Source organism: Saccostrea cucullata, unplaced genomic scaffold, assembly GCF_032062105.1.
Source record: "Saccostrea cucullata isolate Sc308-1 unplaced genomic scaffold, CSIRO_AGI_Scuc_v1 ctg539, whole genome shotgun sequence".
Lineage (NCBI taxonomy): Eukaryota > Metazoa > Mollusca > Bivalvia > Ostreida > Ostreidae > Saccostrea > Saccostrea cuccullata.
In genome coordinates this window covers 167,501-192,968 of record NW_026927933.1, presented here as the reverse complement: position 1 = coordinate 192,968, position 25,468 = coordinate 167,501, and the positions used below count along the sequence as shown (strand labels likewise).

The 25,468-nt window shown below is 32.5% G+C and overlaps 1 protein-coding gene across 2 annotated transcripts in view; it reads left to right on the top strand.

The window, feature by feature from the left end:
• The window catches only part of LOC134275905 (splicing factor, suppressor of white-apricot homolog), a 225,753-nt gene that overhangs the window by 78,606 nt on the left and 121,679 nt on the right, over nt 1-25,468 (top strand). For both annotated transcript variants that reach the window (XM_062758184.1, XM_062758183.1), the window contains exon 7: nt 24,070-24,330. In XM_062758184.1, coding sequence (XP_062614168.1) covers nt 24,070-24,330 — 261 coding nt within the window. The remainder of the gene's footprint in view (nt 1-24,069; nt 24,331-25,468) is intronic.

The window sequence follows — 25,468 nt, the reverse complement described above, 5'->3', positions numbered from 1 at the left end:
AATTTGTCCGTTGTCTGTCGTCGTCGTCTTTGTTGTTCTTGTCATTGTCATCATTGTCGTTGTAAACTTTTCACATTTTCTACTTCTTCTCAAGAACTGCTGGACCAATTTCAACCAAACTTGCCACAAAGCATCCTTGGGTAAAGGGGATTCAAGTTTGTTCAAGTGAAGGGCCAAGCCCTCATTCAGGGGAGATCATTGGGAATTAATGAAAATTTTGTGGTATCTTTTAAAAATCTTCTTCTCGAGACGAAAACAATAGGTCTTTTCGACAAAAGTCGAAAAGCCCTTATAATAAACAAGAGGCCCTTGGGCCACATCGCTTACCTGAAAAGCTTTGACCATTCCATTCTTTAACAGATTCCCCCCTTGTATACATATTGTGACCCCACCCTACCCAACTGATCATAATTTAAACAATTTGAAATCTACACTACCATAGGATGCTTTGATTCAACATTGTAAAACTTTGATTCCCTATTGTGGCCCCGCCCTACCCACGGGGGTCATGATTTGAACAATTTAGAATCTACACTACCCCGGGATGCTTCCTCATAAGTTTCAGCTTTTCTGGTCCAGTGTTTCTTGAGTAGAAGATTTTCAAAGATATTTCCCATATATTTCTATGTAAAACTTTGATTCCCCATTGTGACCCCACCCTATCCCCGGGGGTCATGATTTTAACAATTTATAATATACACTACCCCAGGGTACATCCACGTAAGTTTCAGATTTTCTGGCCCAGTGGTTCTTGAGAAGAAGATTTTTAAAGATTTTTCCTATATATTTCTATGTAAAATTTTGATTCCCCATTGTGGCCCCGCCCTATCTCCGGGGGTCATGAATTTAACAATTTAGAATCTACACTACCCTAAGATGATTCCACATAAGTTTCAGCTTTTCTGGCCCAGTGGTTCTTGAGAAGAAGATTTTTTAATGACCCCACCCTATTTTTGTCTTTTCTTGATTATCTCCCCTTGTGAGGGGACTTGGCCCTTCATTTTAACAATTTAAATTCCCCTTCACACAAAGATGCTTTGTACCAAGTTGGGTCAAAATTGGCCCAGTGGTTCTTGAGAAGAAGTTAAAAATGTGAAAAGTTTACAGACGGACAGCTAGACAGACGGATGGACGACGGACAAAATGTGATCAGAAAAGCTTACTTGAGCCTTCGGCTCAGGTGAGCTAAAAACAGAAGGAAAACAATAAGGTCTTCCGAAGGAAATCGGAAGACCTTAATAACGAGAAATGATATTGGTTGCAAGCAACGAGAGGTCTTCCATCTGATTCTGAAATAAAAAATGAAAAATCTAGCTGAAAAAGTCATAAAAAAATTCGGTCACACAGGGGATCGAACCCTGGTCGCCCACGTGAAAATCCAACGCGCTAACCAATTCACCATTGGGACTGCCGCTTCAAGTTTTTAAATGTGATTATCTCGTGATTGGCTTTTTTGATTCTAAAACAAATTACATATTTTGCATTTTGAAAAGAGTCTTTATTTACCTGTCAAAAATCAATGAAAAATCTTGAAAAACAAAAAAGTTGAAAATTTAGAAATTTTAAATTCGCTTCCGGTAGCGACTGGAAGTACTGACGACGCATGAAAAGGACATTCTGCACATCTACAAGTCATGCCCTATGTTCTCCAGTAAGTCTCCAGTCCATATCTTTAGTAGTTTGCTAGATCTCGAACTGACAAAATTTCATTTTAAAATCAGAAAAATGGTCATAATTTGGAACCGGAAGCGATTTATACCAAAATTCTTTTAAATGTAACAAATGGCATTTAAGAGTGCATCAACCCTGAAAGTTTGATGAAAAACTGTTGTCTGAATAGTTCTCGAGATATCGCGTGCACAATATTTGTCTAAAAAATAAGAATAATAAGAAACAGTAGAATCACTATAAGGTCTTTCGTGAAGACCTTAATTACAAAATGCCTGGCTGGGTTCACGGCAAAACATGGATGATGCAAAATAATTCCTGAATTTTCCCCTTCAATTCGGGCATTTCTGCATTGGACAGGGCTGATGTTTGTTATGAGATGATAAACCATGTATAAACTTTCTTAGTTTAGCGGAATCATAAACATTTTCGGCGTTATGAATATTTTGTTTAAAGTAGTGATGAGGCCATCACGCAGCTGCTGGAGTGGATCCAAGGATTTATGAATGAATGAAAAAGATGGAAATAGAGTTCGATTTCTTCTATATTATTTAATGACATTATTCATATGCAAGTAATAGATATACAAGAAAACGCGAAATGCTAATAAATGCAGCTGACAATTGTTATTTTCTCAAGATAAAAAAAATTCTAAATAAGATAATTATAAATCTACAGACACAACATAGAAAGAATTAAGCCTTATCATTTTCAAAACTTCAAGAAGAGTGCCTTGTCATATAAATGTCAAGGTCATTTTATGTAGAATGTAAAACATTAATTTAAAAGTGAAATTAGCATTCATTTCAATAAGTGAGAAAGGTGGGGGGGATAGGTTTTTACACTTGACAAAAAATTGGGGGGGATTAGATGCACACACATAATACCGTATAATCCCTATTAACTGCCCCTACCCCCATAAGCGCCCCTCTGGGTCTTTTTCAATTGCCAGGAAATAAGGGCCCCCTTTACAGTGATCAAAATCATCCAGAATCATATTAAAAGTCTGCCATAATGAAGAAAGTGAAAATGAAACTTTGTTATTAGGTAACTTATGCACAAAATATTCTTGAAAGTAAAAGATTTTTAGAACGCACTAATCATGTATTTCTGAAAGTGAAAGTTAAGCATACGAGGGTTGTCCCGTAAAATCGTGGACAATGCATTTTTCTCGAAAAGTAATGGGCGCACTAAGCTGAAAATTTCAGTAAATGTTTATCTATCATATTTAAGTGCTTGATAATTTTTTTGATAAAATATAGTCAAAAATAAAGATTTTATTATGCTTGAATGTGCACGGGGTATTGTCCTACGGCGTACGGACAAAAAACCAAGGTTTTATTAAAGAATACACAAGTTTGAATTCAAAATAAAGTTTTAAATACATAAGATTTGGATTAAAATCATCCTAATTCAATTCCACAATCAATTTTGTATTCTTTGTAAAAATTTTAAGGCATTTGGTTAATTTTTGGCAGTTTCTCGAGCATTCGAAATGGGAAAGTGGTAAACACAACACACGAAAAATGGCGATGTTTTATGATGTTACGGCGCACCGGAGAGCAGTGCCGTTTGAATTCGATGTTGTATTGACAACTTTAGAGACTTGAAATGACCCTAGAATAAAAAAGATTATGAAAATATTACCATATCTTAACCCTTGCTCTGCTGCACGCACTTATTTGTGCGTACTATGACGTCAGTCCTGTCCTGCGGAGCGCACAAATATATGCGTACAAGGAAAAAATCCCAGTCTTAAAACTCAAAATCGTGATAAATCCCAAAGAGGGGTTGACCCTTTCAAAAAATCTCATGTAATATTGTAAAATTACAAGATTTTTATTTATTTCAATTAAATCATCCACATCTGTGGTTTTTTAATTGTGATTAATGAATCTACTATATGATTCTTTTTCGGAGCTGTTGGTGCTTCGCCATTACCGTGAACACGTGAAAGCGAAAGTATAATATATGCTGCTTCGTTATCTCAGCAATAAAAAAAAATTACTTTTACATCTTTGTTTTATTGTAAAAATGCTCAGTTAAGCAAAATTTACTTTTTACTTTGCTTTATAATGACAGAAAAGTCATTTTTCCTACGATATCTGGTTTCCTAATTGATGTAGGGGTGAAACTCCTATACTTATAGAAGGGAAATCCCAGTTCTTAAAATATTTTCCAATCGGTAGCTTTAGAAAAATTAAATTCAAGTCAATTTTATCAATATCATGCTATAATGGACCTTTTCTTTTAGTTTTAAACCTAAATATTTACGATTCAACATTAACCTATAGGCCTAACGACGTTACTTTTTTGGAGGCAAATTTTGTAAATGATATAAGCGCGTCATTAAGCAAGTCAAGATGGCGGTGACTGCACGGAAGATACTAAAGACCTGATATACTAAAGACCTGATATTGACCTGATGAAAAAAAAATTAATATAATTTCTCTGTTTTCTGTGTTTAAAATTATGTTTTGGTTTTGTTTGTATTTCTGGGGTATAAGACAGATATTTTGGCATACTTATTTGTAAAAATATTGGTATAATTATGCGTAACGAGCCATAAACTAGGGAAATGGCTTGACCTGATAAATTTTTTATTGACCTGATATACCTGATGGAAATAAAAACTTATAAAATCTCCGTGTTTTTGGTGTTTATAATTATGTTTGGTTATTCTTATATTTCTAGGGTATAAGACAGATATTTAGACATAATTATTTATAAAAATATTGGTATAATTATGTGTAACGAGCCATATACTAGGGAGGAATGGCTTGACCTGATATTTTTTTATTGACCTGATATTGACCTGATGGAAATAAAAATCTCCGTGTTTTCTGAGTTTATCATTATATTTTGGTTATTCTTATATTTCTAAGGTATAGGACAGATACATTAGGTACAGTACAGGCAACGCGGATCCCGTATTAGACCGCGTCCCCTCCGCGGTGTATTAATCCTTTCCGCGTTACACCGTCGCGGGTTTTGATCGCGGTGCTACCTGAGACCGTGTTTACACCGCGGCGGGGCCAGCTACCGTTATTCTTCAGCTAAGAAATTCTTACCTGTAAAGTATTGTCGATTTTTAATCGTGTCGAAATGAGGGGGGGGGGATTACGAGCACATTGATATTATAGATTTATAATACATGGATTCTTTAAAAATTCATTTTTTAAGTTTTATCAAATTGTTTAATAAAAAACATCTTCTTTTTTTCTTTTTTTTTTGTACCAATAGTCACTCAAATTAATTAAGTCTCAAACACGTCTGTTAACAGTAATACAAGTACAGTATAGGATGAAATAAAGTCGAATAATTTATCGAATACATGTATATTAACTTAAAGTTTATTTTCAAAATCAATCATGCCACCCCAAATGATCTTCAAATTGCAAAAAAGGTATAATTAAAATTTAAAGAATGCCATGATATCGCTTCTCTTTATATGCACTGGTGTAATCCGCTGTTCACAATTAGCCCGTGCAGTTGCAGTTACATGTAGCTATGTGTTTATTTATCTGCGAGATTATATGAGTCATTTGGTTTCATTTAGAAAACTATCGTTACTTCTGTATACATGTACATATCTGTTATAAATAATAGCATGAAAAACGATGATAGATAGTGATACATAATTAAAATTAAATTTAAACAAAACACGCGTAAGTGTAGGAATACCGTTGTTCCATTATTATGCACTACACTGTAAGACTATGAACTAAAGATCGACGATTTTTATTTGTTGGTTTTTTTTTTTTTTTTGGGGGGGGGGGGGGGGGGGGTTATTGTTAATAAGATAATCACAGGTCATTCTATTCAGAATATCAATAATATCATTGCTAGTATTTGAATGTATTTCTATTTTCTGCTCTTTTCGAAAATTACTAAAATCATGTCAATGAACATAAACAAATTTCAGATTTTTCCGGTTCAAATAAAACACAAACACAAATAAAATATAAAATATTTGAACACACAACACAGAAATTAACTTATTTTAATCAGCAAGTTGCCAAGCTTCAAGTTTTCAGATGTCTGTGTTACCGGTCGGCTTTCCTCAGGTAAGTTTGGTGTGGAGTGGAGCTTACTCGAAGCGGATGAGAAGCCCCGAGGGAACGACGCTGTCTAGTGTACATACTACCTATAAATACACAGGATGTTACCTGAGTGTATTACCTGTATGCGTTTTCCTACGACATTGTTAAACAAAGCCGTTTTTATACGCCCGTCTTAAGACGGGACGTATTATGTTATAGGCTTCGTGTCCGTCCGTCTGTCCGTCTGTCCGTCTGTCTGTTAGCTTTTTCGTTTCCGGCTCATAACTTTAATACTACTAGGCCTAGGATTATCAAACTTTGTCATCTGATGCATCTTGGGTAGAAGGTGTGTCGCGCACAAAAAGTAGGTCGCTCTGACCTTTAATTAAGAAGTTATAGCCAAATATGGAAAAATCCTTTCCGGCCCATAACTAGATAACCATAAGACCTACAATCATCAAACTTGGCCAGTTTATGCATCTTAGGTAGAAGGTGTGTCGCGACCTATTTCAAGGTCACTGTGACCTTTAATTTAAGTGATTTTTAAAAAAAAAATGTGTCTTTTTACTATTCATTTACACATCCCAAATAATGTAAGAGTCTTGCACTGTTCTTATTAAAAAAGTGTTAAATCAAGAAAATACTTATTTTTTCTAAGCATATACTTGACAGCAATCTATTACAAATATAATGTATGTCAGAGAAATCCTGCCTCTCCCATGAGTGTAATTATCAAGCACTGGTCAAGAAGAATTTTGATAACAGAAAATTGCATGTCAAATTAGAGAGAAATTAATGGGTTTTTGAGTGCGAGGAGCCAACTGACAGAGCATTGCTTTTATCTATATCCCTTGAGTATTGGGCAAATGGGTAAGCCTGTTTGATTAAAAATAGCTTTTGTTGACTAGCTTAAGTTTTAAAATGAATTTGATGAAAAGTAATTAAAACTAATTTGATTTGCATAATAGACTAATCTGATATTATGTAATATTATTAATTTAAAAACTAATTTTATGGGGTGGGATGGAATCAGCATGTCCATATGAATTACATACTAAAACCTGTCGGACATTAAATCTCAACCAAAAAAAAAAAATCTTTGAGTATTTTATATGTTTTTAAAAAAAAATTATAGTATATAGTGCAGACCCATTCATCTCTTGGTAGTAATGAGTAGACAAGCATCCAGTTAAAGATTAATTAATGAGTTCAATGTTGGATGGCTAGCTGTCTCAGTCGCTCTGATTAATCTGTACCCTTTGGGGATTAGACAGAGGAACTGTTGGTCATTTGATGGCCAGCCTTTTCTTTTCAAAATTAATTTGGTATAGATTAAGTTGTTAAGACTAATTTGATGATGGGCATTTGACAAGGTCTAACACAACCAGCACAGAAATCTATCGGTGATGTAATATTTATTATAATTGATGCCTACATCACAGGGGATGGATAAATATTTTAAGGAATGGAAAAATCATCAAAATCTTAGAATCAAGGTTGATGTGATTTTCTTGCACCTAAACTGTTCAAGAAAATTGTGTAATTTTTTGACGGGCGTATCATGCTGTGGCGCGGCACTTTATTTTCATGTGTAGCCCATGGATTGAAATGCATGAAATAAAGAATTCAATGTTTTTGTTGCAGACAGAATCCTTTTTAAATTTTTTGTTTATAAATATTTTCAATAATTCGACAATTTTAATATACTGTGTTTTTCTTAATCAAATTTTATAACAAAAATACATTTTTTTTACCACCAAAATCTGTCGTTGTAATCTGGCGACAAAAAGGGAAGTAATATTCAAATTACATGTCATGTACATATGCTAAACGAAAGAAGAAGAAAGTGGATCATAAACAAGTCTCTGGATAAATAACAATAAAACTTAGACAAAATCCACAAATGGTCAATAAACTGATAAATCAGTTTTATTCGCTAGACTTAAGAAATTGATATACTGATCAAAAAGGAGGAAAAACGATCATGCACGTGCCATATTGTGATATTTTTCTTCTCTCTCTCTCTTTCTCTCTCTCTCCTAACTGGTACAGATATAAACAGACACGAAATAACATAGCAATGGATCAATATTTGATTTAATTAATATTAAATACTTCATTAATTTGTTTTAAAAGTTTTTTTTTTTTTTTACTTTTATTCTTTTTATACACTCCGTTTAAAAAAAGCAACAATAATTTGACACAAATTCCAAGGCTAATATCGCATCTGAAAATGATATCGATGAAATAATAATGAAACAATGAATCAAATGTGTTGTTGAATGGCTAGACAACGATGTGCACATCCAGCGAGCGTTACCCAAGGTATACTCTTAGACAGGTGTGAAACCCCCAGGGCATGTCGTTTCCTGCTCAGGCACTGCTAATCCCTATACACAGGAAATGATCGCGGCTAATACTTAATAAACAAAGAAATAGAATTTGTCAAAGAAAACAAAAATATATGAATTTTTGCATTGAATATTTATTACTATAAACTATAATTTCGTCTGTGAAGTTTATCATTACACCTGTACATCCTATCTTATCTATTGAACACGAAAATCGAGAAATATTAGAATTAAAAAGAAAGACATTGTTTTAAAAAGTAATACATGTTAATATGAAGGTGAAAAACGATATTTTTTCTTGATTTCTTGTATAAAGTTCACGTGCTCAAAGTTAACTCTCGCCATCGAATGCTTTTCGGTCATTTGACAATTTGAGAAAAATGCCTGCACATTTATATAAAAAAGGGAAATAAATTAAAGAAAAGTTTTCTTAATTTGGGAACAGAACATAAACGATGAGAAATAAAGAAGAATAGAGTTTTTTTTCTTGGTATCTTGGATAAAGAAAATTTAAGTTCACGTGCCCACTACATGTAACTGCAAATGCTCGTCATCGGATGTTTTCCGGTAATTTGACACTTTAAGAAAAAGCCTGTACATTTTATATACAATAAATCGAAATTAATTAATAAACAATATGAAGATGTACATTTTTAAAAAGATGTACATCTTTAAAAAGATGTACATCTTTTTTTTTCAAATGAATGCTGAAAATCGTTTATCGAAACTTAAACAGTCTGAGTTCAACATTTATTACAGTTTGCCTATAATATGAAGATTTAAAAAAAAAAATCATTAAAATTTCTAGTATTAAATTTTGTTTCTTGATAGATTCTTAATAACAAAAAATAATTAGCCATTGCAAAGACATAACAATTTAATAAAATTTTCTATTTAATTTCAAATATTGATATGTAATTTTAGAAACAAAAATAAACTCATTTTTTCTTAGTTTAAATTCTATTCATAGCAAAATTAATTAATAAACACACGTTTTTGTTTGTTGTTTTTTTGTTACAGGAAAATTCGCAAATTACAATTCGGGGAGATAACTCCCGTTTGTTTACGATACTAATTGTCAGTAATTGATAGATGATTTAACCGCGGCGGGGACAGGTAAGTGATGAATTTCCCGCGGAGGGAACGCGGTTTACCTGTCTACCTGGCCAAATACCGCGTTGTGATTATACCGCGGCGGGGACGCGGGAAATACGGGATCCGCGTTGCCTGTACTGTATGTTTGGGTTAAAAAATATCCGTATAATTATGAGTAACGAGCTATAAAGTAAGAAAATGTATTGACCTGATATTTTCCATTGACCTGATAGAAATAAATTCTCCGAGTTTTCTGTGTTTATCGTTATGTTTTGGTTATTCTTATATTTTTGGGGTATTGGACAGATATTTTAAGCATATTTATGTTTAAAAATGTTGGTATAATTATGCGTAAGGAGACATAAGCTAGGAAAATCGTTTGACCTGATTTTTCCATTGACCTGATAGAAATAAAAACATAAATTCTCCTTGTTTTCTGTGTTTGTTGTTCTCTTATTCTTATTCTTTTATTTCTGGGGGAAAGTGCAGATAAGTATATAGATGGGTATGTCTATAGTATGATGTTTTTCTTTAAAGATATTGTTTTTAATCGATATCGAGTCATACTAGTAAACTATGTGTAAATAATGACCTGATATTTTTATTTACCTGATATTTTCTATGTATGGTGTATTAGATAATAACTCAAAGCATTGTATTTGTATACATTTCATAAACTAATGTACAGCTTTATTTTGTTGTTAAGTAAACAGAAAATATATCCTTAAAAATTTTATTTCAATATTTTTATTAAATTTTTGGAATTTTTTTTTTATGTCATTTACTTTCTGAAATGGAAATGTGCAGTCATAGATGTGTAATCATGGCTAATTGCATATAACTAATTATTATAAATAATAATTCTTGTAAAAACTACTTTTTACTATCATTAATCATAGTGCAGGTTAGTATTTAATATTTTTTTTTTTCAAAACACTCAAACTCATTAATTAACTGTTAATCGTTTGATTGATACAGTGATCAGCATAATCAAGAAACCATCAAAAAACTGCCGCATGAAGTAAAAAATCACCCAATTTATTTTTCATTTGGCAAACGTTATACCAATATAATCCATACTAAACTTAGACATAACTCAATACTGTATATATGATTTACATAAAAGAAATATTATTAATAGCCCTTTATGTTTATGTGGAAAGTTTGAAGATGCTTATCATTTCTTTTTTGCCTGCAGAAATTATCCAAACGCTAGGAATATAATCTTTTTAATCGCCTGTTTTTACTTGACGAATTGGTCAATATTGATTCAAATTTGTTATTATGTGGTGATGTAAATTTGACTGTAGAAACAAATACATATACTTTTGCTGCTGTGCATAAATTTATTGACGAATCCTGTAGATTTTAAATTGTTATATTACTGAGCAAATATTTCTCTTGTATTTCTTTTTTGCATTTAAATTTCTATGTACTACATGTATTTTAATTGCATGACATATAAGGAGAGGAACTCGTAAGTTGAAAGAACTTGTTTCTAATCCTTTTGTTTTAATATACAATAAAATATGTTCAAAACAGCATAAGTTCTGCTTTTCGGGGTCATATTTGACAAGTTTGGCTTGCTTTAATTAAATAAAAGATTTATCCCAGAATAATGGATAATCAAAATATGGATTTTATGTTCGTAAAAGATTAATAATGATAAAGATATCTTTTTATGTCTTATTCAGAATTTGTTAAATATATTTCCTTTGGTAGTAAAAATTTAATACTATCTTGACGAGAGTGTCAAAGGGTTTTTCTCCTGTTGTTTGTATATACACACTGCCTAATCGAAAGGGTTTGTATATACAGTGATAAGATATACACACCTGTGTTCTGACAATTAACAATGCCCCCACATGTTTTGATAAGCACACAAATGTGAAATTAATTGAAAATTTATTAAGAGATTAAACAATGTTTCTCTCTAATTAAGAAAAAAAAATGATTCCATAAACACTGATAGTAAAAATTCTTTGTGATCATTAAAATATTGGTGAAGTTTTCTATATAAAATTCTTTTCACTTTAGGCCAGCATTTTTTTATTTTTAGGTTTACAAACCCGCCGCTCAAGTTTTTGGATTTTCAGAAAAAAAATAAAATTGAGAAAAACAGATTTTTTTCTTTCCGATGTCAAATTTGAGTCGGGATCGAGATTTCAAATATACGAAATCGTACTTCCGGTTTTAGATGAACAAGGCGGGTAAATATACGTACATGTAGATCTGCAAAGTCCATAGCAGCACCATAGCTTGGATTAGTTAAAAATTTATTGATAGGAGTGCCATTCAGAACATTTCACCCGTTCAGAGGACAAATAATGCTGATGACTTTGTTGTACAATGACATGCTGGTGAGATAATTCTGCATACGTATTCAAAAGTATCTGTAAATTATTTTCCTACCACAGGTTTAAAACTGCCCATGGCAGCTATTGCCAGCGACATTGTTTAGGTATCTTTTATAGTTTACAGTCTAAGAATTATTCTTTTAAAAAATGGTCGCTTATGCATCAGATGTAATGAATAAAACTATAGAAGTTAATTAAGTCTATTTGAGGAAGAAATTAACAATATCCTGAAGAAATAAAAAAAAATTCAACTATTAAATAGCAAGTATACACAAATATATACAGGCATGTACATGTGTAGTATTGTTTGTGGCAGCCAGAATATTATTTTACTCTTAATTGAAAAAAATGTTCACCATACTTCCCAGTACTCCCTGTCTGTTTTATGACAGGAATTATAATTTTAGGTCTCAGGTATATTTTAGAACAATGGCCACACATTCACCTAACACATATAAAAAAAACTGAAGATATATTGAAAGAGTTTTAAGGAATTGATTTTTTAAAATCTATTTTGATCAACTTCACAAAATTTATATCACTGGCCCAAACTAACAGATGATGAAATAAGCAAATAAATTATTAAAGGTTCCACTTTCCTATTTGTAACCATTGTGTCCAGTGGCAAGGAGCCTGTTAGGATAGCATAAAAAAGAAGCAAAAATGAATGTACAAAAGTCGATGATTTATCCCCCCCAAAATAATTTCATTTCTTTTATTTCCTCCTCCTACGGGACTTTTTCATTCTGATGTTCGTAAACCTAAATATAAAAAAAATGCTGGCCTTAGTAAAAAAAAAATAAATTTGTTAAGTTTATAAACGATCTAGATTCTCCAATCTATATTATTCACTTTATTTCATTTGGAGATTCTTCACACGGTTTAATTCAAAAATAAAATCCATATATATTCCCTACATGCATATCTGAAAAACACTATCAAGATTTTACAGTAACTTATATCATATCAGGTCATTAAAAACCATCAGGTCACTTAAAACCATCAGGTCAACTAAAACCAATAAAACTAATATACCGGTATATCAGGTCATTTGCTAAATTTTTGGTTTATAAGAAAATATCAAGTCGATTAAAATATCAGGAAATTTCTATATTTCCTGCTAGTCTGTATTTAAAAGCGTTTTCATTTACATTTTATAAAATTTTAACAACTATCGACAGATTATCCTCGAATATCAGGTCATTCATTAAAAATATCAGGTCATTAGTATAATTATCAGGTCATGCCGTAAAAAATCTAATTTGTGATAATCGGCATATATTTGATAATAATTATATATATCTGAATTCTAGGAGAAAAAATTTTAAATATGTCAGGCATTTTAAAATCATCAGGTCATCCAATAATATAAGGGCATTGAAATTATCAGGTCTTTAGTATAATGATCAGGTCATATAAAAAATAATGTCATTTTCTCGATTTGCATCTAATATTTATATGATTTAAAATAACATACTTATATTATACTCATATTATAGTAAAACTATGCAGTTGAACTATATATGATGAATTATAACATAAATTTAACCATGAATGTAATAAAATATATATGTTCAATCAAAACATAAATTCAAGCATATTTATGAAGTTAATACAAATTATCAGGTCATTCAAAAATTATCAGGTCAATTAAAAATTATCAGGTCAACGTTTTCAGAGAATATTTCATAAAATTGCATCAATATTTTATATTATTTGAAATAAAACACTTATATAATAGTAAAACAATGTAATTAAAATATTTATGGTCAATTAAAACATAAATTCAAGCATATTTATGAAGTTAATACAAATTATCAGGTCATTCAAAAATTATCAGGTCAATTGAAATTTATCAGGTCAACGTTTTCAGCGAATATTTCATAAAATTATGCATGTTTTATTAAATAAAGTATATTTTATCATTGAATTGTGGTTAATAATCAATAATTAGTTTTGAAAAATCATAAACAACTCATAATTTTCTAATATTATAAAAAAAAAAAATTCCATCAGGTCAATATCAGGTCTTTAGTATATCAGGTCTTTAGTGTGTCCCTGACTGCACATGTTTTTTGTTCGGTTCTTTATTGTCTTTAAACGTGAATTTACGCAAAGAGTTTCAAGGACTTAACGAGTAAAGGTATTTACAGTAATCTGAAATACACATTATGTATTTCCTTCGATTTTTTAAAAGGCTAGTGTAGTAGTTTATATATATATATATATTTTTTATCGGCACCGGAAGTTAGATGTGACGGTAGACAGACTACTCGGCCCAACGACACCTCGGCCCGTGCTGGTTGACACCTCGGCCCTGACAGGTCGGCTCAAAATCATTGACACCTCGGCCCATACCGAAGACAGCTCGGCCCAAGGAATAAAATTAATTTAGATTGTTTAAATTGGTTTATTTTTTATTTTCTATGGTATTTAATGTAGATGTATGTAACATAATTAATCACTAGGCCTAGAGATACGTTTACTATAAATATTATTTATATATTACGATAAACAGGGGCAGATAATTTCAGTATTTTCGAACAAACCACATCACAACATCGAATTACAATTCGTTTATCATAAATTACAATATAACATTATACAATATTAATATATATATATATTTGTTAGCCATCTTTAAAAAAATATTTGGTTGCTCTCTCCCGACTGACTGAATGAAATGGTCTACTGGAGTGAAGTGTACAGTTGAATTTACTAATTATACTGGAACATCTGATATGGGTTGGTAATCATTGTAAGGATACATAGACTTCCAATGATTATTATCGACTCCCAATTATGCTTTCTTGTAATTAACTCCTCATAGTCACACACCCCCCCCCACCCCATATGACATGCGCTTGAGACTCTAAAGGATGCACCGCGTCTTCTTGTTTGTTTAATGATTAGTAGCACTTAATTAATCAAGTTACAAATGGGTTGTCTTTCTTTAATTACGGTCGGTTTGCCGTCTTGGAAGATTGTTTATGTATCAAATTAATTTTCTTTTTCACTTCATAGATATATAATAGCATAAATAATAAATATATTTAATTAAAATATATTTTTGTTTGGGCCAAGTTGTGTCTTTTATGTGAGCCGAGGTGTCTTCAAATTTGGGCCGAGTCGTTGGAGCCGAGGTGTCAATGGGCCGAGATATCGGTGGGCCGAGGAGTCGTTGGGCTGAGCAGTCTGACATTCGATGTGACGAAGCGATCAGCTGTTTTTAATCGTTTGGAATGTACATAGAATTTATCTTAAAATTTCGATTTTAATGAATTAAAGTGTCAAATCTGATACATTTTTTAGTGTGTTCTTTATACATAGAAAATATTCTGAGGGGATTATTTATTTGTTTCCTGTGAAATATAAATATAATTCATGATCAATATTACCATGATAAATGTAAACAAGACTGGCGATGGCCGAACGTGTGAATATTATTGATGAACTATTTGCAGACAGTGAGAGTGAGGGGGAAGAGAATTTTGAAGGGTTCAATTTAGAGGATTTGGATGATTCTAAGTCTGTAGATGAATCAAATTATGATGTTTTGAACGATGAGTTATGGAGTGAAGGTGATAGAGTTCCCTTTCCTTTAAACTTTGAACAGGTACCTGGTTTACAAAATGAAATATCAAATACTGACTCTCCACTGGAATTTTTTGAACAATTTATAGATGACAATGACTATGAAAATATTTCACAGGAAACAAATAAATATGCAAATCAGTTCTTAAACAGTGACGTGCCACTGAAAGAGAAATCACGCTTCCATAAATGGAAAGACACCACAAGTCTAGAAATTAAAAAATTTCTTGCGCTTATTATAGCCATGGGACTTGTCTGTCAGATAGATGTTTCGGAATACTGGACAGTAAATCCAGTAACAAGTACTCCATTTTTTCCCAGCGTTATGTCACGAGACAGGTTTCTGCTCATACTAGCATTCCTTCACTTAAATGATAATGTGAATTATATCCCACGTGGATCCGAAGGCTTCAACCCACTATTCAAACTTGGTTCCTTCTACAACAAAGTACTTTCCAGGTTTCGTTCAGTGTATAAGCCTCATCAAGCACTGGCTATTGATGAAAGCATGGTAGCATGGCGTGGGAATTTATCCTTTAGGGTGTATAGTCCCGATAAACCTGTGAAGTATGGTCTGAAAGCGTACATGTTATGTGATGCTGAAAATGCATATTGCTTGAAGTTCAAACTTTACACTGGAAAATCCGATATCCAACCTTCAAAAAATGGTGCTACATATGATCTTTGTATGGATCTCCTTCGTAACCATTTTGAGAAAGGACACATCCTTTTCTGCGATAATTATTACAGTTCCCCTCAATTGTTTATGGACCTATGGATCTTGGGAACAGGAGCTACAGGTACAGTGCGCCCTTACAGAAAAGGCATTCCTGAGAAGATGAAAAAGATTCAGCTTACGAACCGAGGAGACACAGCAACTGCTCACTATGGTCCCTTAAGTTGCCTTAAATACCAGGATTCTAAGACAGTGTACCTTATTAGTACAACTGAGTCTTCTACCAACATTGAAACAGGCCGCCATGACTTCATTCAGAATCAAGCTAAAGTAAGGCCCTCTATGGTACAAACATACGACAAAAAGATGGGTGCAGTAGATAGACACAATCAAATGATTGAAAACTACAAATTGCCAGTCAAAACTTTAAAGTGGTGGAAGAAACTTTTCTTTCATATTATGAATGTTGCAATTGTCAATTCATACATCATGTACAAAGAATCCTGCAAAGCTGTAACCCCAATGCTTCAGCGCAACTTTAGAAGAAAGCTGGTGGAACACTTATCCAGACATCTGGTGCAAGTATTGGGGTACATGTTGGACGGCCTGCTCCCAGGATCCTCAAGCGATTAACAGGAAGGCACTTCCTTGCTAGACTTGAGGATGGAGGAAAGATGCTCCACAGACAGTGCATTGTGTGTGCACCTGCTGAAAAGGAAATGCTTCCACCAATGCGGCCTGGTGAGAAACGGCCCAGCAGGTGTGGGTACATGACCAGCTACAAATGCAAAGAATGTAATGTCGCACTTTGCATAACACCCTGTTTTGAAATCTATCATACAAAGCAGGAGTACATTTTAGCATACAAACGAATGAAATTAAATCCTGAAGATTGATTTGAATGATAAATTGTTATGTTAAAGTAGTATGAGCTGCAATTTTTGTTTCAGATTTTTTATTTGTTGCAAATTAAATTATGATTGATTAACCAACTGCAGAAAAAAATATAGTTTACCTGGTATCAACTTTTTGTTATTCATACCTTAATGAAATAAAAATTATCAAAAGCTTTGGTAAAGCAAAATTAAATAATTTTCATCCTGTACAAAAATTCACTTTTCAATTGTAAGTATTCATATTTCTTTTAATAACTTTTATCACTTATTCTAATTGATCATTAAGATTTTTTAAAGTTACATGCCTCATTTTTTACAGCAAAAGAAAAACAAAATTGTGTATGTCACACAGCTATTACTACTTTGGTACAAACATTTTATTTGACAGTATGGACATTGATGATTCTGAAATGCTGGTATATTGCATACATGTAATTGTTAAGCAAGCATTAAGCTTGTGAGATGCAAAATTCATATTGAAAAATAATTTGGAATGAACATGCTTAGTCTAAGCATTAGATATTTGTCCCATATAACTATTTCCACCATTAAAGGGTGAAACAGATTTTACAGTCACAGGGTAAATTTTTTTATCAGAATATTTGTCAATGTTATCTAGTTTTTGCAACTGAAAGCCACCTGTTGATTTTTATCCGATGAATGTTCCATTCTTTTGTCAAGTTTAGATTCATATACATGTATGCAAAAATGTCAAAAGCTCATGTTATGAAGTATGTATTTTCAATATTTGAAATAAATTTTCTTCTCTTCAAAACTGACATTGTAATGTGTATCCTTTCTTAATATTCTTGGAGAGGAATGCATTGGTTAAAGTGTCACCTCCCACAAACTAATATAACACTCATTGTGTCTGTTCGTCACACTTTTTTTGTCCACTCCATAAAATTTTGGAGGCACATGCCTACCTCAGGGTGTGTCATGACCTTGATTCAAGGTCATTTAACCAAGATCAATGTCCCATCATTAACAACAACATAGTATGTTAAGTCCATGAAAAAAACATTGGGGGCTCATACTTGGCACAAAGGTTGCTCATAACTTAAAGATGTGCCATGACCTTGATCCATGGTCAGTTGACTAAGGTCAAGGTCACATTTTTACATGATTTTCGTCCCAACACTTGGTATTAGACCTTTTAGGACAGTTGAAGTTTTGTTTGTTTGTTTTCTGTTATGAAGTATTTAAGGATAAATAATGAAGATGATAAACAGCTATGACCTTGAAGTTTAATGCATTTATGCTATTTTTGAAATGACCTTGACCATAAAATTTTCATGAAAATTTATCAGGTCAGCAATTTACCCATCTTCATAATTTGATATTTTATTTTTAAGCTTAAAATTTCATTATTATTGAAAAACAAAGAAACATTCATGCTTTGCAGGATAATGACCTTTTAATGTGGTTGCCATGGCAACATCTTATCACTAATTAATATATATGATAACATTTTCTAAAAAACTAAATGATATCTATGTACTTGGAAAATTATATCATTGTAACTTGAAAAATGAACCTTTTATTCAAGTTTAAAGATTGTATGTGAATATTTCATCATTTCTTAAAAACAATTCAGCAGAGACAGTGCTTACTTTTAAAAACAATGCAGCAGAGTAAGGGTTAAGTATACAAATGAAATAGGAGTTTTCTAAGCGAAGTCTTTTTTGATCGAGTCCCTGGGGAGTACAAAACATACGGACAAACTCCTAATGTAATAGCAAAAGACGCTGTCACTGTAGACGGCCGATTTGCGATTTTCTATTAGTTGAATGATGGTGAGAATGTTGTCCGTAACTTACTGATAAATCTTCAGAAGATCGCATGAGGGTGCCAATTGGTTCCTTGACTGTTTATGGAGACTAAAGAATATGTATCAATGATATTCCTAAATTTAACTCATCCAAATTCATTTTCTGCAAAGATAAAACGTGACACTGTTTTAGACACTTTGACGTTATAATCCATGCGCCGTAAGGTGATACAATACACGGCATAAAATCACGTAATTTGTTTATTTATGCATATATTTATCTGAAATTTGCTGTGTATATTACTAAAATATGTACTAAATAATAGTGAATATTTCAGAATGCAGTGATGTTTATTTTTTACACTAGACAACTTGTGCACGATTTTACGGGACAACCCTCGTACAAGTACAAAATTTGTTCTCCTTGTCTTAATTCCCTAATTTCGAAGTGGGGAAAATGAGTCATATAGCATAATTTGGGTGGATTTATTTATTGTAATTTAAAGGAAGGTTTAACAATTTTTAGTGGTTCTCTGTTATTTGTTTTTTTTCAAAGATTTCTTGAAGTTAAAATGGTATTCAAAATTTTAGCAAGAGTATCAAAATAACCGCCCCCTTTCAGCAATTTTCTAAGCGCCCGGGGTGGTTAATAGGGATTGTACGGTATATGTTATAAACATTTTATTTACTGATATCTCTTCTCCATGGAACCAGGGATGAATTTCTACGGGTCCATTCACCATTCCAAGAGAGACTTTACCTGCACACTTGTACAGTGTGTATTACTACCCGCGAAGTCTATTTATGAGAAAATGAAATGAATATTTTTTAGTGTTTAAGGAAACGTTGAACCTACGTTTGCGAAAATTTTAAGATATTTAATTCCTTCTTTATCAAATCAAGAAACTGGTATGCGTAAAATCAGCAAATAGGGGCCTTTACGTATGCCATGAATATCACAGAAAAAGAAAGAAAGAAAGACAAAGAAATTTTAGAAATTGACTTCTATTAAAAATAGGTGAGATAGCTTCAATGAAATAACAAAAGAGCGTTCTTATCGCCTAAATTTCGAGGTGTAGATAGTATATTTAACACATAACATATCGTATATAGGCAAATAACAAAGGGTAAAAACAATGAAAAAAGAAATTGAACAAAATTGAAAAACTGTCAAAAATTTCAGACATCACAAAAATTCAGGTGAGAAAGATCCGCTTCAAGAGTGGGCTGAACTCTATCGGTATTGTTTTGTTTTTTAGCTCTACTGGTCAGAGACCAGAAGAGCTTATGCGATAGTAATGCGTCCGGCGTCCGTCCGTCTGTCTGTCTGTCGGTCTGTCTGTCCGTCTGTCTGTAAACAATTTTTCAAAACGCTACTCCTTCTACAGTTTTGGTCTGATTTCAGTATAACTTGGCACACAAGTAGACTACACTAAGATACATAAAATAGTGCATCGGATTTTGATTTCGATGAACCATGTTGCCGTGGTAACTAAAAATAGAATTTTCTGTGAAATTCCTTTAAAACGCTACTCCTCCTACAGTTTGGATCTGATTTCAATATAACTTGGCACACAGTTTTGGTCTGATTTCAGTATAACTTGGCACACAAGTAGACTACACTAAGATACATAAAATAGTGCATCGGATTTTGATTTCGATGAACGATGTTGCCGTGGTAACTAAAAATAGAATTTTCTGTGAAATTCCTTTAAAACGCTACTCCTCCTACAGTTTGGATCTGATTTCAGTATAACTTGGCACACAAGTAGACTTCACTAAGATACAGAAAATAGTGCATCGGTTTTTTATTTCGTTGAACGGTGTTGCCATGGTTACTAAAAATAGAATTTTCTGTGAAATTCCTTTTAAACGCTACTCCTTCTACAGTTTTTGTCTTATTTCAATATAAGCAAACAGGTAGACTACACTAATATACATAAAATAGTGCATCGGTTTTTGAATTCCATGAACGGTGTTGCCATTGTTACTAAAAATAGAATTTTCTGAGAAATTCCTTTAAAATGCTACTTTTCCTCAAGTTTTGATCTGATTTCAATATAACTTGGCAAACAAGTAGATTACACTAAGATGCATAAAATAATGAATCGGTTTTTGATTTCAATGAACAGTGTTGCTGTGGTAACTAAAAATAGAATTTTCTGTGAAATTCCTTTAAAACGCTACTCCTTCTACAGTTTTAATCTGATTTCAATATAACTTGGCACACAAGTAGACTACACTAAGATACATAAAATAGTGCATTGTTTTTTTATTTCAATAAACAGTGTTGCCATGGTTACTAAAAATAGAATTTTCTATGAAATTCCTTTTAAACACTACTATTTCTACTTTTGTCTACAGTTTTGGTCTTATTTCAATATTACCTGGCACACAAGTAGACTGATTTCGATGAATGGTGTTGCCATTGTTACTAAAAATAGAAATGTCTGTGAAATTCCTTTAAAATGCTACTCCTTCTACAGTTTTGGTCTAATGACAATGGCTTCTTTTCTCATCCTTTGTTATAAGTACAAACCAGTAGAGCTACAGTCTCGACAGAGACTTCTGGTTTATATATACAATGTACTTAAATAACGTTTACTAAAAGTTGCACTAGTATTGAAAAAAGATGTCAAGCCATGGCATTATAAAAAGTTCTTATTGTATTTTTTTTAAAACGAATTTAATCGAAAACCTCGGAGTTTATGGCGATTTTACACATAAGGATGAATTAGCATATGGACAAGCCATGTTTTTATATCATTTTTTTCTTTACCAAAATTCAAATTTATTCTCATAAGGTTGTTTATATTTTTTTAATAATTAAATGAAATTTAATGTAATTTAATTAAATGAGTAGAAATTGAATAAACTGCCAAACAATTCATGTTTAAAGAAAGGATACATATATGGTACTCTCATTGCATCGAGAAGATACAATGTACATTCCATCCACAAAATCGAATGTTGTGTTATGCTCGGTGATTTATTGGTGTTTAGTGAATCAGATCATTTGGGACCAAAATGGCCTTTCAACGGAAGTATGCCATGTTGTGACGTTGTAGAGAACCCCCTTAATTTTGTATTTTGACCAGCATCAGAAAATTTATATCACTGCATGGCTCCAACTGGCAGATGATGAAATAAACAATTAAAAAGGTTCTACATTCCTCATTGTAACCATTATGTGTCCAGTGGCAAGGAACCTGTTATGAGAGCAACAAAAAAGAAGCAAAAATGAATGTACAAAAGTCGATAGTTTATCCCAAAAAATTATTTTATTTTATTTTTTTATTTCCTCCTCCTACGGGACTTTTTTTATTTCGATAATTTAAAAATTAAAAAAAATGCTGGCCTTGTTGACAAAATCCTTTGAAATTTTGAATGTTTTCATATATTATGAATGGCTACCACATGAATTGAATAAAAGAATTATTATAAAAGCATATGCATGCACCTGTGCTGCAATCTGATTGGCTGAAACTTAAAATGCCTATAATTTTCTTGGCTCTCAACAAAACAGGATGACATTTAGAATACGAATAGGTATAATGGATTCCTACATTACATTACTATCAAAATTGAATGTAAGGACATGCATGCATGCACGTGCGGGAACGCGCATTGCGTAAATTGATCAATCTATTTGAAAAATGGTAGCATTTATATTTTTATGATTTTTCATTGATTCTCAGAATTTAAAGATATGTTAATGGTTTAGACAACATGTCATGATCACCTTGCATGTGCATGCACGTGCGTGTGTATGCAATACGTTAAATGACATATAGTTGATATCATTGTAGCTAATATAATTACTTGATGAAATCATTCAATACTTAGCAGATTAAAAAAAAACTTACAGGAATATTGGTCAAAAAGGGGAGTCGGGGAGCATTTTGGGAACATCTGTAACAGTCCCCGTTACAATTATTACTACAGCTTACTCCATATTGAACTTGCTTATTTTGAAATTCATCTTATTTTGAAATAAAAATAAATCCCCAGTTTTGACTGTCATATTCTTTGCATTAAAATAATGGTTATATTGAAATCGTCTATATTGAAATATTGTACTTATATTGAAGCCACTGATCGGTCCCCACAGGTGATAATGAGTTGTTTTCATAACGGTTATATTGAAGTACTCCCTGGCGACTGTCGTTACAGTTGGCGACAGAAATTATGCCTGACTGACCAGTTGATATACAAAGGTGTGAATAATTAAGTTTTCATCTTATGTGTTTTTATACTGCATGCTTTTACGAAATAAAATTATGCACTGCTAAATTCTTTGTTTCCATGTATATAATACGGAAGTATTTAGGCTAAAGGCAATAAAGTAACCCCCACAGATCTAGAAAAAATTTAACTTTCAAATTAAATAACATGCAGCGTCCAGCAGTACTCAACAGTTTGAGATGGTGATTTTTCTCCAAAACGTAAATGCTTTCGGGGAATAAAAATGAGGCTGAAGATTGTCTTATCGATACAACAGAAAGAGACAATTTTATTTAAACTTTCAAAGACTAATATTACATGTAATCTGTACATTGTTATAGGTAAACGACGACAAAATTAATTTTTATGCCCCCCTTCGAAGAAGGGAGGGCATATTGCTTTGCTGCTGTCAGTCTGTCGGTCTGTCGGTCCATTTAGTTTCCGCTCATTTTCTTCACAACCGTTGCACATACTGAAATGAAATTTGGTATACAGATATATCTCATGAATATCTAGGTCAAGTTCTGTTTTGGGTACGGTTGCACCATTTTTGACAGAGTTATGCCCCTTGGACTTAAAAAGAATCCATTTTTGCAGTTTCCGCTCATTTTCTTTGCAACCGTTTGGCATACTGAAATGAAATTTGGTATACAGATATATCTCATGAATATCTAGGTCAAGTTCTGTTTTGGGTACGGTTGCACCATTTTTGACAGAGTTATGCCCCTTGGACTTAAAAAAAAAAATCCATTATTTGCAGTTTCCGCTCATTTTCTTTGCAACCGTTGCATGTACTGTAATGAAATTTGGTATACAGATATATCAAATTATTATCTAGGTCAAGTTATGTTTTGGGTACGGTTGCACCATTTTTGACAAAGTTATGCCCCTTGGACTTAAAAAAAATTCCATTATTTGCAGTTCCTGCTCATTTTCTTTGCAACCGTTTCGCATACTGAAATGAAATTTGGTATACAGATGTATCACATTAATATCTTGGCCAAGTTCTGTTTTGGGTACGATTGCACCATTTTTGACAGAGTTATGCCCCTTGGACTTGGAAAAATTCCAATTAGGGGGGAGGGGGGCATAAGTGTTTTACAAACATCTCTTGTTTCAGGTTTGTTCTTTATCTTAAGATCGGGATTGCACTTTTAATTAAAAGAAGAAATGGCGGCTTCACGATTTTGCTGATAATGAATTATGGATATGTTGTATTAATTTGTATGGTCCCCTGAATTTCAATATATCCGGAGTAGGCTGTAGTTACATATGCGTTTTATAGAACATTTATATGATTGTATGTGTGCCAAATTTAATTCTTATCTGAAATATGGTTTCATATATATTTGTGAACTTTTTGATCACCCCTTTTATGTATCTGTATCCTGAAGCTCCAGTGCAAACCAAGTTCCTGATTATGAGGAGGAAACAAAGCCTTTGAAACCGCCACCTTTACCACCATTTTATCGGGATTCTATACCTGGTGGGAGCCAACATGCTCATCCACCACCCCCGGGGATTGAGCCTGTGACCCTGCCTACACAGACACAGCCTGAGCTCTTACCTCCTAGAACTGATATAGAGAGACCCATTCTGCCTCTTAGATGTACACAGGGTGTCATGGAGGAGTACCAGTCTGACTCTCCCTCAAGGTACAGCATAACTGCACACACTTTCTAATGAAAGTTTGGATATATATATATATATATATATATATATATATATATATATATATATATATATATATATATATATATATATATGATAAGGCAACAATGTTAGTAAAACGTAAGCGCTTTCTTCATTATTTCTTCAGATGTTTTACAATTGTTTTACTAACATTGTTGCCTTATCATTTTTTTTATCATTTATATATATATATATATATATATATCCAAATTTGAAAATTTCACAGTGTCCGGTTTTTATATAGGTAAAATTAAAATAAAAAAGGCAACACAGATTAAAACGTTAGCGCTTTCATTACATCTTCAGACGTTTTACAAATGCATTCTTAATCCTGACTGCAATGTCTTACAAAACTATTAATACTTTAAAAATCATTATCTATAATTGAATCTGACAGCAGGCAATTAAATGCTTGCAGTTTGTTCACACCTTTGAAACCAAATCCGACATGTGTTTATACTCTTAGCCGGAGAACATCGAAAGGTTACACTCTGTGTGAAAGTTTTATCAGAAATCAAATTAAATCAAACTATTAAGACTGGGATTAAATTTTTGAATGAAATATTTCTCTTTTTCTCTTCTTTCTGTTATATTGTCTTGAAAAAGTTTATAAAAATAACACTTTAAATTGTCCTTGTCCGCACCTATCAATGTGTTCGCTGAGTTTGATCTTACGGTACTCAGGAACTTGAATATGCTGTTTATGCACACGAATTCTGGCTCTCAATGTAGTCCCCGTTTCACCGATGTAGAATTGGTTGCATCCTCCGCAAGTAATAACATATATTAAATTTTTGGACTCACATGTCATGTCTGAATTAATAAAGAAATCTTTTCCTTTGAAATTAAATGATGTTCCTTCTCTTAAAACAGAACATGTGCCACATCGCGGATCTTTACACTTTGTCACGGATTTTGTAGATTTCGTTATTTTGGAAGGACAGAGTATTCTTCTGAGGTTTTTGGGCTGCCTTTTGCTGTTTATAAACTTGAATTTTGAAAGAACATTTGACATTTCTTCATCCGTTTTGAGAATTTCGTTCAGATTTTGAACGATAGGTGTAATATTTGGGTTTTTAGGATTGTAAGTTGTGACTAGTG